We start from the raw sequence: 18119 nt of genomic DNA, 5'->3' as shown, positions 1-18119 counted from the left end.
CTGTGACAGGCACCCGCAGCTCACCTCCAGCGAGGCCTGTGAGTACCCGCACGGCCGCTCATCGCGCTTCTCCTTCCCCGGCTTAGGTGGCACCGTTAGGAGCTTGTTTTCCTATCACGTGTCTGGTATAGAAGTCAGCAGGTTTTGGGGTTCTTTTAAAGGAACTCGAAAGCAAGGGCTCTCGGAAGCGCTAAAAAACATTTCACAACAGTGGCGACCAGAAGATAATTCTTGCTCTTGATGCTGTGGGAAATCCCAGCCCACAGTGGATCACGAAGCTCGTCAAGTGTCGCGCATGATTTTTGCAGTTCAGCTATCATACAGCTCATTTACCTGCTATTATCCTTTCTAGCAGCTAGCATTAGGAATCAGAGATACCATGCTGTGCAATACCCAGTTATCTTTTGTGAGATCTGTGCACAGTCAGGAGATTATTCCTTTCAGTACAGCTTATTTATTGAGTGAAGGCTGTCACTGCTTGCCGTCTCCTTAGAAATGACTACATTTGAATTGAAGCTACTTACACTGAGATATGTACATGGTATTTCCTGTTTTTCCAGGAAAACCAGAAAGTGCTCGTTGAACTTGTTACTCATCTTGCAGTTCTATAAACCTACTTCCTTTATATCTGTATATACAAGAAAGGATTTAAAAACATGTTTATATTGGATTCATTTTTCTATGCTTCTTTAGTTCTGTGACTGAAGTCCAGAGTGGAGAAGTATTCTAAATAAAGTACTAATCACCAGAGAATTTCATTAACAGAAATAAGAATGAGCAATAGTATTGCTTTTTGTCTGGGCAGGCTAGCACAAAAATCAATATATTCAATTAATCTAGTTCTGTTTTGAAATAATCTTCTATTGTTTGGTATCCAGGATACAGATCCTTAGAAAAAAGATCCTTTTAATCTTAAATCATACATGTGCAGCAGGATTAATTCCACCTGACTTGTAATACAGTGTACTGATATTAAATTTACTAAATCCTTTTGAGACGTAAGCCAAAGAGTTCAGGTTTTTGTGAAGCTTATAATACTTTTCAATGCAAATGAAATACAGCAGGCAACATGCTAATGCTCTCATTGTTCTGCCAGTCAGGTTATTGTGCTGCTTGATTTTTATTTGAACTTTGAACTGGTTTTTGAACTTCAGATTTTAACCAAAGCTGATTCTTGTTTTCTGTCACGGAATCTGTCAGACCATGTGATTTTTAGGTTGCATTCTTTAGAACAGGCAGTTTTTTTCCCTCTGCTCTAAGAAATAAGTTTCCTGTTACAAGTAACATATTTTCTTCATGTAATAAGCTAAACTTTCCAGACTTCAGTAAGTTTTAATTTTCTGGTTTTTGATGGGCTATCTTTTTAAGGGTACAAATTCTAAAAAATGCTGTTATTGCTGATTTGCTGGTTTGGGTGGTCTGGCTCCTTAATAAAGATAGTATGGACAGTCAGTGACTATCCTGTAGCAAGACAATTGGATATGTAATCAAAGTACAGGTTACCTGTCCTCTTACCTGCTTGTGTAAAATGTTCCAAGTAGCTTATTGTAAAATTATCCATCCAAAGTTAATTTAAGGTATGATAGCTGTTCAGAAAAAAAACCCCTGCTGTGTTGGAAATAAATCCTTAACAATTTATCACATTTTCACTACAGTTTACCTGTGGAGATTGCAGTAATCTTCTAAGTTCTCTTTCTTACCCCAAACTTCCAATATGTGCAATCAGTGCTTAGGTTAATATGGGAACTTGAGGTACTTTTTTCATATTGCTGAATGGCTTTTCTCTGGTAGTTTAGATAAATGTTTGAACTGTGTAGATTATACACACCAACCATTCTTTCATACTGACACAGATCAAATAAATGATTGTACAGCAATTCAACCCTTTGATTTTTTTCTCTGCTGTTTCAGATGTGCAGTTATTACTTTGATGTTTGAATAATATAAATCTATAGATTTCTAGATATAGTGTATTTTTATGCACATATATGTATGTGATTTTAAAAATATATTTTAAATGTATTTGTTTGTCCTTTAATATTTACTGAGTCGCCTTAAATTCAAAACCAAAATTAATTTAGGGTTGTTTTTTTTCACTAGTGCTTCATACTGTACTTCAGTACTCAAGGGAGGATTGTTACGGATTCCTTCAGATACCATTCTTCATTTTACTTACTGTACTTCGCCTCACTGCCCCTATACTGATGCTCAGGTCAAGACAGTGACCTGACACCCTGTTGGTGCATCAGGCACAGCATCGCCAGCTGGGCAAGGGAGGGGATTGTGCGGCTCTGCTCTGCGCTGGGGCGGCCTCACCTCGAGAAATAAACCGTAAACTATATAAAAGGAAGATAAAAGGAGAAGTAAACTTTTTGTGGTTAGGTTTGGCTTAGCTACCCGACCCTTATCACATATGTCTTAAATGCAAAAATACAGTCTGTTATGTTTTAAATCAGGTGGGTTAAACTTTGCTGGAATGTACAATATTTTAACATTGACATTACTAAGCACCTTACTTGTTTTATCTTCTTTCTGATTAGCTGTTGACTCTCTGAATAGTAGCTTGCTTTATATGAGGAAAACATAGATGAAAAATAATTGCATGCTATCACTTTTAAAAACAGGATTGATTGGAATTTAAAACACAAAGGGAGATGTGGCACTTGAAGAATCATTTTAATGCCTTTTGGCATTGTCCTGTCAATTCATGGTTTCTTGACGAGTAAGCTTTTTTTTCCTTTTCTTTAGATCATTTAACTGTAACTGAGCCTGTGGCTATACTGAAAGCTTATGAGGTATGGGGTGCTTTAAGAGGTAAGCTGATAATTTTCACATTGAGCTATTTGTTTAGGGCTTATACAAACTTCATGGCAGACCAAGAACCAGCTTGCCCTCATTCAGTACCTCATTGGAAGTAAGCTTAGTCAAGCCAGAAGGATACTCAGATATGTATCAGTTAGACATTTGGTCCAGATGCTCAGCATCTCAGATCCAGTGGCACACTGTGAGTACATTCTTGCTGTGCCTGAAATCAGCCAGGCCAAGCAAAAAGCTGTCTAAACTACAGTGTGAACAGATTATTTTCTGACTGCACCTAATAACTGGACATGCTGAATTGCATCGCAAAGAATAAAAATCCTGACATTTCAGCCTGCTGTTCTTACTGGAATGTTGACTCTGTATATTAGTTACCTATAAATCAACAGATTTTTCATGCTGAATTAGAAACTTCACCAGTTCCAGAAATTACAGGAATAGATGCATAATGAGACCAGAAATTCCTACCTCACTCTCAGTAATTGTATTACTATTTGGGGATTAATCCGCTACAGCTGAGCGGTAGCACAAGTATTCGGTATCTGTGCATAATGGAGAATTTGAATGGTTCTCTCCAGAGTTTTTTGAACAGTGGTGCTTAAGCAACTAAGGAAACTGTGCTAAAGAGAAAGAAACTCAGCTACAAGCATTCTTTCTAGCTATATGAATGCCTGTAAAAAATTATGGTACTGTTTGTAACTAAAACTTTAAGGGCAAGTACTGGTTTGTAGTTGAGATCCCTTTCTTGGGTATTTTTCCAGGCTTGGAAACCTTCAGCCAGTTGGTTCATGAAGATGACTATGGAAGCGTAAGTATAGCTGTTAACTACATCCACTGTCCTGGTAACTGGGTGCTTTTCTAGAAACAGCAGATCTACCAGTTTCATTCAGCAGCATTTCAGTCTGTTACAGATTTCCAAGAATCATTTTCTGAAAAAAAAAAGTATTTCCTGTTTGAAATTATGAATATTGAAATAAACATTAAATATTAAAATAAAATTCTAATTTTTAATTTTTTTTCTCATAGTTTCTTGTCAATGAATCTGAAATCAATGACTTCCCAAGATTTGCTCATAGAGGAGTCTTATTAGACACTTCAAGGCATTATTTACCGTTGAAATCTATTCTGACAAACCTGGTAAGTAGGCAGTTTTGTGTCATTAATAATGAAGGCTTTTTGTTGTTGTGTTTTGTCCCCTGAAGTAGGTAGCAACTGGAGCTGGTATGAAAGAAGAACCCATCTCTTCTGTATGACTTTAAAAAGACAGAGTGAACTTTGCTAAGCAAAGGTCTGAACGTAGACTGGAGAAGCATTGAGTGGACAGACACAATGAGTATTAAATCTGTAAAGGGGACTGGTGTTTGTGGTACCTCAGATTCTCTGTATTTTCTGTTGCCTAAACCAGCTTATGTATTATTTCTTGGAAGCATGTTTTGAGACATCTGACTGTCATCAATCAATGCAAGGGATACCTTGCAAATTCTGGCTTCAGTGCCAGTGATTTCAGGAAAACTCCAGTCTTTTGGAGCAGACTTTGGTAGTCCAGTAGCAGCCTTTGATAGTCCTTTCTTAGGCTACTAAGTGCAAGCCAGTAATTAAGTACTACAGAGCAAGGGAGAAAATTCAAAACCCTCACTGGAAGCTACTGAAAAATAGACAAACAAAAAAAAACAAACAAAACTTTCTCCAAAAAGCTTAAATAAGCACATTAAGAATTAACGTGCTCCAACCTTGATGGAAGGGTGATGTATTTGTATAAATTAGCAGCCAAAGCTGTGGGGTTTTCTGTTTTGCACTCCCCGTTTTTTTGTTGTTGTTGATGTCCTTGTAGGAGGGATTATTTAGTTATTTGAAGTGGAGGAATAGGCAGTTTCCTGTCTTGTCTCTGTCTTGCTTCTCCAAGGTGAAATAATATTTGAAATTTCCCCTCCATGTTGCAGAACTTTGCAAAACAGGTTTAAGATAAGCAGAAAGAGTGCACATAAAAACAGTCTTAATTTCTGAGGTCATCCTTGAACTATGCTCAGAATTTATCCTTTGGGTATTTAACACTTGTATTCAAGGTCAGTGCCTGTTCAGCAAGTAATACTTGTGTAGTGTTACATTTGCAACAGAGGATGCTTCAAAGTCTCAAGTAAATATTTGTGTCAGTATTTTTTGGTTTGTCTAAAAGAGATGTCCACAGAGACTTGCATTTCTAACTATTTCTGTGTTTCTGTAACTGCTGCTGTTCTGCTTTTTTTCCTTAAATTGCATGTCTGTCTCTAATACTATATCAGAGCTACATCTTATGCTCTTTTCATGGTTTTAAGAACAAGTATGCTTCTCCTCCCTCCTCTCTGCCTGCTTGAATCCAGAGTAATAAAAAGCATCAGTAATCTCTTACTCTGACATGTGGCGATTAGATGCTTAGGGCAGCAATTCAAGTACATTTCTAGTTTGTGTTCAACTGCTGCACTGTATTTCCAGGAAGGGCATTGTCCTTGAGGAAGGAGTAGGTGAACTGAAGGTTGAGAGATGTAATTTTCTATGTAGAAGGATGGTATGTGTTAGAAATGCATGAAGACATGTGGCAATTAAAAATTCTGCAGTGTCATGAAACAGATGAGATAAATTTGGGGAATGTACAAAATATGAATCTTCTTTTGGATTTGGTGGGAGTTCCTGAAGAGATTCTATCACCTCTGTAAATACCCCTAGGTAAAAAAAGAATGGGGGGAATGGGTGGTGAAAACAATTGTATTGTGGCAAGGGATTGGGAGCAGCTGTGTTGCAGTCAGTCATGAATGATGTAAACACTTAATTTGGTCTGCTCACAGCACACACTTGTAGTCATTAAGAAGCCAGCATAACCCAAGGTATGTATGTAACTGTCCAACTGGAGTCATAATTCTAAAATATGTGTGTTAACATTGATCTTAATTATCTTCAAGATCAAAAAAAGGGAAGTACTGACACTGTTATGAATGAAAACATAAAAGAAACACTGTCTTTTGCAGGGAAAATGCATAGTTTATTTTGCATGCATTTGAAATGGATTCTGCAGAAGTCACTAGCAAGAAGGGCTGTACTATGTAGTAGGAAACTCTCATGCTGTTCTGTTTTCAAGTCCAAGGTATTTCGTTAGAAAAGTATAAGCTTTTCTGTAAGCTGAAATAGGTGATGGTGCATAGAGAATTACCCACAGAACCATCTGAGTTGAAAGGGACCCAGAAGGCTCATCAAGTCCATCTGTTAAGTGAATGGCCCATATGGGGGTCAAACCTCCAACCTTGGTGTTAGCATCACCATGCTGTAGCCACCTGAGCTAATCTCAGGGTATGTGTTCTGAAGTGGAAGAAATTCATAAGTGTTCATAGCAGTTCATACTACACAGGCTGGTAGAATGGGGGTCAGATCAAGAGCTTGTTAACAGCAGTGGTGAGAACAGATTGCAGGGGGATGGAGCAGTAGAGGTGTGTGCTTCTAGGATTTAGTGAAACGTAGAAAGGTTTTTTGGTTTGTTGGTGGGGGAATTGGGTGAGTTTTGGTTGGTTTTTTGGGTGGTTTGGTTTGTTAGAGGTTTTATTCTTTTTTAGGTGTTGCTCTAGGCATCCGGGATATGCTGGGACAAGACCACTTTTTTGCATAGGTTTTCTATGAGAATGAAGTGTTTAACTAAACTCTATTGCATTATTTGTTACAGGATGCCATGGCTTTTAATAAGTTCAATGTTCTCCACTGGCATATAGTAGATGATCAGTCCTTCCCTTACCAGAGCATTTATTTCCCTGAATTAAGTGACAAGGTGAGTAAACACCATTTGAGCAGGGTGGAAGGGCAGAAATCTGGCACATACTTCATGAAAATAAAATGCAGGGTTTACCAGTGCTTGAATATATCCGATTTGGCTTATTGTAAAACAGTACAATGGGACCAGTAACCAGCAAGTCCACATTTAGGATCCTACCTGAGTGTCTGTGTGGACTATTTTTAAGTCTTCCCTGGTGGATACATGGTAAATGACCTTCTTAACTCTTCTGTGCAAATTTTCTGCATGATCTTCAGTGTTTGCAGGCCTTCGAACAGTAATGGTGTGCAAATAAGTAGTGAACACTGCTTGGATTTCTGTTGATGGGATTCTTTAACTGGTTGACTTCTGCCACTCAAACAAATGTAGGAGATTTTCCTGCCAGCTCTTGGTCTGGAACCACTGCAATAGTACTTCTGTCCTGTCTGATACCTAGTTAGCTTTACAAAACACACCATGTCTGTAAGAGGTCCAAAAGTGCAAGGTTGTTTCCTAGACAAAATACAGTGCAATGTGTCTTATTTCTAGATGCGTGGTAGGCTTTGTTACATTAGTGAGAGCCATCATGAGGTTCTTGCTCAGTCACGGTACAGTAGGAGCCAAATCAAACGTAGTTAAGTAGTTAAGAATAGTTAAGTAGACTAAGCCTAAGTACAAGATTTGTGATTCTGTTTTAAAATGCTTGCTAGAATCTGACCCTCATGAAAATTATGTTGGCAGTGCTTGAGCAGATGCTATGAAGAATTTTATAATTCAAAAATTTTATATGTTGCATAGTGCAGTCAGATTATTTTGTCCAGTAAAGGCTATGGAATTCTGTCATATTTCCCATTGACAGCTAGAGAGAGGGAGATGGCCTGTGTCTGAACAAGCTTCTCTTTGAAAGGCTTGTTTACTGTTTCCTTTTTTGAGTAACTCAGCTGTGGAAACCATTTCCAGATAAACAGAAGCTTAAGGTGCTATTAATCATGAAGAGTCACGATGTATTCTTACGTAGTTTGGCTCTTTGGCAAGCATCTGTTTCACCGAACTGTAATAATCAGGGTCATTGTCACATTTGTTGGCTGTGTAGGAGTAGAATTACACTCAAATTCAGTGTCACAAAACAAACATGTCCTGATGCTAAATTGGTCACTATCAAAACTGAGAAGCAGAGATGTTGGAAGTTCTTTCTGACTTGGCAGAATTTTTCTATTAGTCATGTATGTTATGTAGCAAGGGCCCAATGTTTCAGAGCTAATGGGGAACAACAACTTGCCTCTATACTATAGAATTGAAAAGCGTATCTTTCAAAATTCTGAAAGAATAGAAACAAGCTTTTCTGTGTTCTTCAGTAACAGTGAGCTAAGGAGGAAAGGAAGGTCTTGTCAGGGAGGTCTGTCTCAGTGTTGTGAGTTTGTTGGTTTGGTGGGTTTTTTTCTCTCCACAAGTTAACTGAAAAGTTCTGTCTGTGCAGTTGATAAACCAGAGCCAACCTTTTAAACTGCTCTCCAGTCTAAGTTAAAATATTCCCATCCAAATTTTGTGATCTGCTGCTATAGTGTGTTGCAAACTGTCTCTAAATGTGAATATTTTACAGGGGGCATACTCCTCTAATCTCATCTATACTCCTACTGACGTCCATCTGGTGATTGAGTATGCTCGGTTAAGAGGCATCAGAGTTATCCCGGAGTTTGATACCCCAGGACACACGCAGTCTTGGGGGAAAGGTATGCCCAAGAAAGTAGTAATTGTTAAGAGATTGTGGTGAGTAGTAGCGCAAAATGAATTTTTTAAGAAGTAACCAATAAAGTGCTTTGGAAGGCCCTTGATAAGGAAGAGGCACTAAGTAATGTCATGACCTTTACAGGTTAGAGGAAGTAAGATTAATGAAGAAAGTTGACATGTTCTGTGCTAGATGTGTGTGCAAGGGTACAGATATATTCTGCCTTAGACTTTGTTGTTGGTACCCCATCACTCAGAGCTTTTGAGTTTAGAATAATACGGCAGTGTCTAGAAATAAGGAGTTGCTTGCTCTGGAGTTGCTTTGGGAAGGTTCTTTGGAAGTGACTGATGTTTCTTTGAAACTTTGAAACTTTGAAGTGGTAATCTGCCAGTGTATAAAGCACAGTGAACTTGGATGCTTCTTCACTGACTTACCTTCTGGGTCTCAGAGTAATACTTCTCTTGATAGAGAATGCTGGTATTTACTTGCACTCAAGGACCAGGAAACCGTGTGCTTTAATACCATGTGCGCTGAATGCAATGTCACTGCAATTCACGTAAGATGACTTTGGCCAAAAGTAAAGATTTTTCTAGTGTTTCATAGTTTTAGCTTTAGCCATGGAATGAGTCTCGTAGTCATCCTGTGGGGATGTGGTCATAATGTTGGAAGATGTTTCAGGCTCTTTTCTCACTATTTAAAATGAGGAAGAAGGGAACCAAGCAAAACCTAAATTTGCTAAACACTCTTTTGGAATCTTCATCTGAAGCGGTCTTCACTCTTACAGAGGTCTGTTAAAACCATTGGCTTGCCTGGTGATATGTGAGGTGGTCTACATTCACTCAAAGAGCAACTTGATCTCCCTTTCCTAAAATCAGTTGTTCTCAATAGCTTCCTGTGTAGCTTTTTTTAATGCGATGCACAGGAGCCAGTTCTGGCTTTGCTTATGAACTTGGGCAGCTATGCTTTCTTTGCATTCAAATTGAAGATACTGGATAGAAGTCTTAAGGTTTGTGAGTTGAGCAGTAGAAGCAGTCTAGCACTAAGGTCTGTTTGGGGGAGATGTGCTCAGAGTAGGAAACACACAGCCAGGAAGGTGCTGCTGCTGCAACTACAGTGTACACCAAATAAACTAACTTTTTCCTGTTTAGTTTTCCTGGCTTATGTTGCTTCAGGTATCTTGACTTGAGAACCATTGCATAGTTTTGATCTCTGTTTAGCCTTCATTTTTTGTGTAAAGGTACATTCTTAGCAGAGTGAGATAGGACATCTACCTTGAGCTATGTACCTGACACCTACTTACATGTTAAAAAAGCAGAGTAATAAAAAGAGAAAAGAGGCGTCTGAAGCACACTCATTACGTTCAGCTTCCTTCTAATTGGCTTCCTTCTGATATTCATTAAAGCTTTTTTTGCTTTGTTCAAGTAGTTATCCAAGTTACGTTTTCCAGGTATTGTGACATGCTACGTGTATTAGTGTGTGTTAAATCACAAATCTGAAATTAAGAGTCCCGATTGCCAGTTAGACCCTTCAGCATTTTACAAGTTGTCTTATTTCATCCTGCCTCTATTTGATTATACTTAAGATAGGTGAGCACTTAGGTCATGTTTACCTTTTTAATATGGATAACTGCTTTTTCCTGCTAGCAAAGTTAGCATAGCAACGAAACTGAATATCATCTATTAATTGTTTTTATTAGGTCAAAAAGATCTTCTCACTCCTTGCTACAATGGAGAACAGCCAACTGGGTCCTTTGGACCTGTAAATCCCGTTTGGAATACAACTTACGACTTCATGACTAAGTTCTTCAAAGAGATCAGCAGTGTATTTCCAGATGAATTCATTCATTTGGGAGGAGATGAAGTGGACTTCAGTTGTTGGTATGGTGACAATTCAAAGAACAAATATCTAGTGCCTCCTAAACCTGTCCACCTCCATCAATTACGGAACTCAGTTGCATGGGACAGTTTTCACTGCATAGACAAAAGATCTCCACTCCTACCTCTGTAACTATTTACAGGTAGATCATTTGCGATCCTCCACAAGCAACTGATGTGCAGAATTTTGCTTTGACTCATAGTTTCATAAATATTCTAAAGGATTTCTTTATGAAAATTACCCTGGCAGGAAAAAGAACTAGTATGTTAGAAAAATACTAGGTAAGAAAATTAATATTTAAATGCTTTGTGTTAAAGTAGATCTTACATTGAGTTCTGCCCTCCAGAAAATCTGCTAACAGTAAGAATTACCAAACAGATTCATGTGTGTTTGTATTAGAGGTACAGCATGTATTAATAGTGTTCTTAATTCAGTTGTGGATTTTGAATATTTTGGAGTCTCTCTGCTGGAGAGACTAACTAATAATAAAGAATTTGGAGCATTTTGATGAGTATTCAAATTGATCTAGTTAGTATTTCTGCATTCTCTTTAAAGATAAAATCCAAACACTCGGGACATTATTTAATTTTTATAGAGAAGGAAAACTTCTGGCAAATGCTTTAACACAAATGTGTTGGTTTGTTTTTATGGTGGAAACACAAAATTGTTGAGTTCTCAGACTGCTGACAACCTTAGCACAAAGTGGCTGAGATGCCAAGAACCCCAGAGCTCTTAAGAATTTGGGGCAGCCTGCCAGAGACCACTTCAGAACAGGGACTCCAGCAGTTTTACCAGAGAATTAAGTCTATTGGCTTTATTTCAAATCTGGATGAAACTGTTTCAAAACACCTAAATCATGTTAACTTGCTGCTTCTGCTCTGCTGTGCATTCCAGGTTGTGGCATGCCTAAGGTATCAGCCAGTGTGCTGTGCCTAGGTAGAAATGGTTGGGAAATCTGGTTTAAAATGTAACAAAAATAATCCTTTTTTTTTTGTTTTTTTTAAACTTGTTTTCTTGTTGCGATTTAAGGAAATCTAACCCTGAAGTGAAAAAGTTCATGAAGAAGCAAGGTTTTGGCACTGACTATGCTAAGCTGGAATCTTACTATGTTCAAAAGTATGTTGTTTTTTTAATTCTTGCTCAGTTTTTCGCAGTCATTATTTGAGGGTGGTGTTGAGGTGCAGATACGGAAGCTGATTTAGTATCTATATTATTTTGAAAAATTGCCACATATTTGGGACTACCCACTTTATTTTCAAACACCAGGTCTGAATTTCATAGCTTTAAAACGAGGGACACAGCACAGATATGTAGGCTGGTTTTACACACACTGTGAACGTATTGGGTATCTTAAACTACGGATCTGCAGTAGTGTCAGCACACACAGTGGGGAGGAAGTTTCTGCAGACATTTCTTTCTCTCCTTAAATAACACAGATTTAGTCACCCTGTATGAGTTGCTGGTAGTTCTGAACATCAGTTTGTGTAAATGCATGTGCACATTGTTCTACGTGGTAGAACATGCTCTGCAAGACAGAGCACTGAAGGCCAAAACCAGAACAACCTGCTTTTTCATGGTCTCCCATGCAGTGGTGGGAAAGGCCTGATGTGCCTTGGGGTAGAAAATGTTGCTAATTTGAGTGCTTGTACTTAATCTCATTGAAGTTCACGAAATTGATCTTATTTCTAAATTCTAGCATTGTGGACATTGTTTCTTCCTACAACAAAGGACAAATGGTCTGGCAAGAAGTGTTTGATCACAAAGCGCAGGTAAGATGGGAAAATTAGTAAGGTATTCTTGCGTAACAGCGCAGTATTGTGTGAGGCTTCCTAAGTAGACTATTAAATAGGTCTGGCTTTGTCTCTTAAGAGTTAAAGCAAGTCTGCTGACATTAGCAAGTCTCCCCAGCTGTTGGAGCCTCCCTTGAAATTATTACTTGTTGAATATGTAATAGGAGAAACAGGAACACCAGCATTGAAGTGCATTTTAAAGGTGAACATAACCTGGTTATATATTAACATGGTTAATATAACATGCTTTAAAATGTCAGAATAAAGGGTAGAGAAGTTTCCATGGGTTTTCTTTCTTTTTTTTTATCACTTAAGTGTGTGTCTGGTCCAGTAAGGCCAAATGCTCAGCTTTTTAAAGAGCTGGTCAGATACACGGTGCATGTAGGAATCCCCTTAGAGCATTAACTGTCTATAGTATAACCTAGGCTTCTCTCTAGTATGAGTTGTGTTTAAAACCAGCAAAGAGCTAATCAGCTTTAGACTTCGGGGTAGGAGGGATGACAAAAGGTAGTTTCTAAAACATTCCTCTTCAAAACAAAATAGAGAGTTTTGAAATTCATGATCCTTTTCCTTGATAACAGCAATTTGGATTGCCATTAATGTTTTTGTGTTAAGTTGGTTAGTTAGTTGTTTTGTCTTTTCCTCTTTTAGCTGAAACCAGACACTGTAGTTCAAGTGTGGATGGCAAGTAACTATGCTCATGAACTGAGCAGTGTCACTGGAGCTGGGTTCACCACTATCCTGTCAGCACCCTGGTACTTAGACTACATTAGTTATGGGCAAGACTGGAAGAAATACTACAGTGTTGAACCACTTAACTTCCCTGGTTTGTTACTTTTTTTATACACATGTTCTGTGCATGAAACTCCTTGGTTTATAGTACAATGTACATGGAAAGAATAGGGCTCTTTAGAGTGGCCATTCCATCACTGTGATTATAGCATAATCAAAGGAATTATGGTCAGCTAGAACTCTGGAAAACTCTTAAATTAAAAAAAAAGAAACTTTGTACTTCTCACAGGGAAAGGTGTAACCTTCCTCAAGCATCTAGTACTGGTGTTTGCATAAGAGAATGCTGGGCTAGGTGGGCAGATGATTTAGGAACAGAGTTGTGCAAAATGGCTGTTGGTAGACAGACACTGAATTTGTTATCAAGCTTCTTGAGTGCTAAGCTATTCTAGAAAAAGACGTTCTCTCCCTGTGTCTAAAGTTGATACAAACATCTTATGCTTTCAATGGGGCTTTCATTTTGTGCAAGGGACCTCTCAGAGCTCATTAAGAACACCTAACTAATTTTTTCAAGGAATGTTCTGCATGTGATAGAATGAACAGTTTCCATCAGGACTTAAATCTCTAGGAATGTCAAAAAGCTGAGGAATGTCTTCAGAGCATAAAAGGTAAAATCCTTTCTGACAGAGCAGAGAAGTGGCTTCTCTGGGCAAATGGCTTGGTAATTCTCACATTCAGTAACAAGACTAACAAAATGTTCAATTAGTGGTCAGGATAGGTATTTTATATGAAAACAACTGAACATCAGTCCTATCTTAATTGTTGATCATGCACATCTTCTGGACAGAGAGAAATTCTGACTTTCTGCTTTAAATTCAGGAACTGAAAAACAGAAGAAACTTGTAATAGGTGGAGAAGCCTGCCTGTGGGGGGAATTTGTAGATGCAACTAACCTGACACCAAGATTATGGTATGAACTGCTTTATCATTAGATTTTAGAAAGCCAGCTACAAGAAGTATTAATTAAGCCAGCAGGACTGTATGATAGTGGTAACAGTGCTCTGTGCTGAGCCTTAGCAGCTATGAAAATTAATGCTTCTGGGTATTGAAGTATTATATTAGACCTGGTATTAAAAAAATGTATCCATTCTTGGTTAAAGATGATACCTACTCTAAAACGGAGTATACCTTTACAGGCCTCGAGCAAGTGCTGTTGGGGAAAGACTATGGAGCAGCAGCAATGTGACCAACTTGCAGGATGCCTACAAAAGGCTGACTAATCATCGATGCCGCATGCTCCGGTAAGATTTAGTAGCTACAGTGTATTTTGGTTCTCAAGTTTTATAACCACTGGAATAAAGGTACAGGCATGAACTGCTGGCCTGGAAATAGGGAAGAGAGCTAGCAGTTTAACCTGACTGAAAATGCAATCGCATATGGTTTTGTATCCACAGAAGAGGAAGACAGATACATTAAGAAAGGAGCTCTGGACAGTTTGGCAACTCGAATTTTCAGAACTCACTTTTTTCAGTGAAATACTAGGACTCACCTGTTTCTCTTTCCTATGAAGGAAAAACAAATACCATGATTGACTTATTTCAGACAAAAATTATATTAAAGGGTATGTGGGAGGAGTACACTGGCAGAAGGAAAAGCAGACTTCTAAAAAAAAAAAGGTGGTGTTATTTATTTATTATTAATAATAATTAAAGACCTGCAGCAGGTAATCAAGTGGAGCTGTTTGCATGAGAGTTGAGCTTGGGCAAGCTATTCTTTCAAGTATTGCCTTACTCTAGGGGCTGAAAGGAGTGGATAAGCAGTCCATGACAAATTCTAATTCATTTATGAACTGACTTTGTTTACAGTAGTCCTAACACATTCTTCTCCCAGTTCTTTCCTAAAAAGTACCTACACAAGTTACTGGTTATTTATTGCTAGTGTTGTCTTTGTACATTCAAAGTTGTAGATACAAGTGATTTCTAGGAATTAAGTCTAAGTTTGACTTCACTTCGAAAGTATACAGTCAGAGAGCTGACTAGTTGAACTGCAGCAAGTGTGAAACATACCATTTTGTTTCTCTACAGAAGTTTATGACAAGTCATTGAAAATCTCAGCTCTGTGTGGTAGTAGGTCAAGGTAGATACAAATCAGTGTTTTAAAGAACAGGATACAACAGCAGTTATAGTCAGCACTTAAAACTCAAGCTCTCTGCTCATGTTCCTGAAGATGTCTTAGCATGACTATCTGTAGGAATCACTTACATTTAGTTTAGAATATACAGTATATGTTTAGCTTACAGTCACTCTTTAATCAAGAGTGACTGAAGGACTTGTAAGTTTTGACTTGATTGGGTTATTTCAAGCTGGCTTAAAATAATGATGTAGGAAAATAGCTGTATGTAAGTTGTGTTATCTCCCTCAGTCATGAGAAAAATAGATACATGAAGAGAGCTGACAAATACATATTAAAATAATTTTAAGGGCTTTAAAAACTTCTGTCCTATTACTTAGTGGGATGGTGCATCTCTTGGGGGGCTCAGGTACAACTGAACAGTGAAGTGTACCGTAGCTGTACCACTAGGATTAGGGTTTTACAGTGAACTAAGCCATGATGTTCTCGACCTGTTTAACTCCACTGCTGCATCTGCATCTTCTTCCTTAACACTTGTATTGCTGTGCAGGGAGCTGGTCCAGATGACAGCAGCTGCTCTGGTAGTGCTGGCATTAGTGATGCAGAATGCAGGGGCTACTCCCTGTACTTGTTGCACATACTTAGCATCAGAAAGAAGCCTAAGGAAAAACTGTTTTGCTGGCTTAAGATGAACAATTCCTGTTAGAAACTAACTACCTCAATAAAAAGATATGTTGTCCTGAAAATGAATCTTTTTATACAGGCTTTGAACCAGAAAAACACTAGAGAAACCATTCCCTTTCCATTGATGAAATGAACATTCCATGGACCTGCAGTTGTTGCCTTTCATGTATATGGGGCTTCCTCAAAGACCTGACTTAGTATCAGGCTGTTGCAGTCTTAGCATGTACGCAAGGACTGTTCCTACTAGCGTTTTTATTCATCGTGTATACACAGACTGTGGCAGTTATAGCAGGACAAGGCGCCTTTCCAAGAGAATAAACAGCTCTGGCTTGCTATGCAGCTGGTTACCAGGGAGCAAGGGAATGGGTAGGTAGCACATTGTAACAGCTAGATCCTGGTCACTAGAAGAACAGTAACTGCCAATTTAAGATCAAGGCCACTGCTCTTGAAATATTACAGTGAACACAGTAGGTACTATTCAGATCTAAACTTAGCTTTCTCTAGGACACAGCAGGCCAGATTGCAGTGAAAGGGTGATGGGAGGAAGGAAACAAGAAGATGGGCATATATTCTAGAGCCCTAGATACCAACCCTTGTCTTAACTAAGAGTACGTTTTGCTTAGGGGCAGCAATCATTTAGCTGAGCTATTTCATTATTCAGTTTCTTCCACTGCAACACTTTTAAACATTAGTAGCACTATTATCTAGTTCTTAAACATTTAAGAAGTAGAATTTTGTTTTCAACTACTTTAACTCTGAAACATGTTTTAATACTATCTTACTGCACCATCATAAGCCACAGGTGTTGGTTTGTTTTTAAAGCCACATGAGAACATAATCATTTATGATAGTGTAAGCTGAAAGAAACCCTGACTCCCCCCAAAAATAATGAAAATTATGGAATTAGAGCTGCATATTAAGGAAGCATTGAGGCTGGGAGAGGGGAGAATATGCAAATATTAGTTGATTCACATTTGCCTTCATTATGACTTCTTTTCAATAAAAGCAATAGATTTTGCAGAACATCAAAAGAACTAGCCCCTGAATTTAAGTTTTCAACTTGTTTGCTAATAGTTTGGTGCCTCTTGATTGAAACAGAGGTTCAATCCAAAGTACAATCAAAAGTACAATAGGGCCCTTTTTCACTCCCTAAATAGGCCATATGTTCTTTCTTGGAAGTAGTTTTGTTTATATAATTACTAAAATAGATTGCCAGTATCTCTCTTCCTGCCTACACAAGCAGCCAGTTTTTCGATTGCACTCATACCCATTCTGCTTTATTTTAACAGCCGTGGCATAGCGGCCGAACCAGTGTTTGTTGGATACTGCGCCCATGAAGGTAGAGCGCCGTAACTGCTGCAAAGACTTCTTGTCAACAGCCTGAAGTGCCTCTGGGGGATAACTATATACATGTAGTTTTGTATCTGAATCAAGACTTAAAATTTACACTTTTAAAATAAAATTATTTGACAGCCTTGGTGGAGTAAAAATGATCATTTTTAACCTTTCAAAGAACTGCGATTCTTCACAGTAAGATCATGAAACTTGATAACATAGAGTTACTAGTTTGAGTTTACATACACTTTAAGGTTGAAGAAGAATAAAGCTAAGACACTATTTAAGTAAGGAGCAAACAATCTTCTTTATTTCAAAGTATCACTTGCCACTTTTCTAGGTAAACCAGATACTTGCAATCTATAGCACATCAGAACATTACAGCTTAATTCACTCATTCCTAAAGGTAAACAAACAAATCCTTTCTCAACCTACTGCAGGATGGTAGGTAGGAATTACTGTCCTGGGACAACTGCCTTTCTTGTATTTTTCTTGCATGGATCTTACTTGATTTGCAGAATTATCCATTTCACTTGCTTGCTAATGGAAACTCAGGTAGAAATTATACCTAGCCCTGAACTCTGGTTCATAACTGGTTTCTACCAGTAAAAGTAATACTGGTAAGTTGTACAGTGTAAAGTGCTTATTAACAATATCCTTTTGTACAGCCAAAAACAAATCAAGATAGAGAGTGCCAAAACTGTAAAGTTATTTCACTGACAGACAAAAACTTTACAAATTTTATTTACTAGATTAAGAAAACAGTCCCAGTGGCACATTAACGTGGACTTAGTGCTCATTTCTATGAAGAGGATTTGCATCACTTCTCATTACAGATGTCCGCAAGGTAAGAATTTGCAAACCAACAACTTGTGGTTGCATCCTTGCTTTACAATCACGAGGTTGTGCCAGCAGAACAGAGCCTCTTGAACCTTCCTCCCTGGACAGTTAAAACAGTCTGTTCATACAGCTGCTAACTCATTATTCACCATTACCAGTTCATCCCAGACAAACACACTGGTGTACATACGAAAATATTTAACAGGAGGATAGAAAATACCGTTCCTAAAGATCACACCAGCCCCATCCTCCTGTGAAGAAGTGCACTTTGCTCCTGACTGCTCAGGGCTTGATAACTGGCAAGCTCCAATGTGAAGGTTGCTGAGCCTGATGTTAGAGAACGCAAAACAGTGGAGTAGCCCTGGACAGAATGGAGAACACACATCACTCAATTTAGGATAAGGGGCAGATAAGTTAGCACAGA

The 18119-nt window shown here is 38.3% G+C and overlaps 2 protein-coding genes across 4 annotated transcripts in view; one reads left to right on the top strand and one right to left on the bottom strand.

Moving 5' to 3' along the window:
• The first annotated feature begins 6 nt into the window (after positions 1-6).
• Positions 7-16997, top strand: HEXB (hexosaminidase subunit beta). The gene is made up of 13 exons (XM_008638635.2): positions 7-38; positions 2749-2814; positions 3579-3625; positions 3844-3954; positions 6503-6604; positions 8187-8316; positions 10009-10189; positions 11217-11303; positions 11884-11956; positions 12629-12803; positions 13586-13676; positions 13903-14007; positions 16810-16997. Exons 5-13 carry the CDS (start codon positions 6509-6511, stop codon positions 16871-16873), a joined length of 1002 nt encoding a protein of 333 aa, XP_008636857.2. The 5' UTR covers positions 7-38; positions 2749-2814; positions 3579-3625; positions 3844-3954; positions 6503-6508; the 3' UTR covers positions 16874-16997.
• A 140-nt stretch (positions 16998-17137) lies between these two features.
• Positions 17138-18119, bottom strand: part of GFM2 (G elongation factor mitochondrial 2) — a 17902-nt gene continuing 16920 nt past the window's right edge. For all 3 annotated transcript variants that reach the window (XM_008638612.2, XM_017740666.1, XM_017740667.1), the window contains one exon: positions 17138-18056. In XM_008638612.2, coding sequence (XP_008636834.1) covers positions 17928-18056 — 129 coding nt within the window. In that variant the 3' untranslated portion in view covers positions 17138-17927. The remainder of the gene's footprint in view (positions 18057-18119) is intronic.

The sequence above is a fragment of the Corvus brachyrhynchos genome, unplaced genomic scaffold, assembly GCF_000691975.1.
Source record: "Corvus brachyrhynchos isolate BGI_N302 unplaced genomic scaffold, ASM69197v1 scaffold467, whole genome shotgun sequence".
NCBI classification, from domain to species: Eukaryota; Metazoa; Chordata; class Aves; order Passeriformes; family Corvidae; genus Corvus; species Corvus brachyrhynchos.
This window is presented reverse-complemented; position numbering and strand designations above follow the sequence as displayed.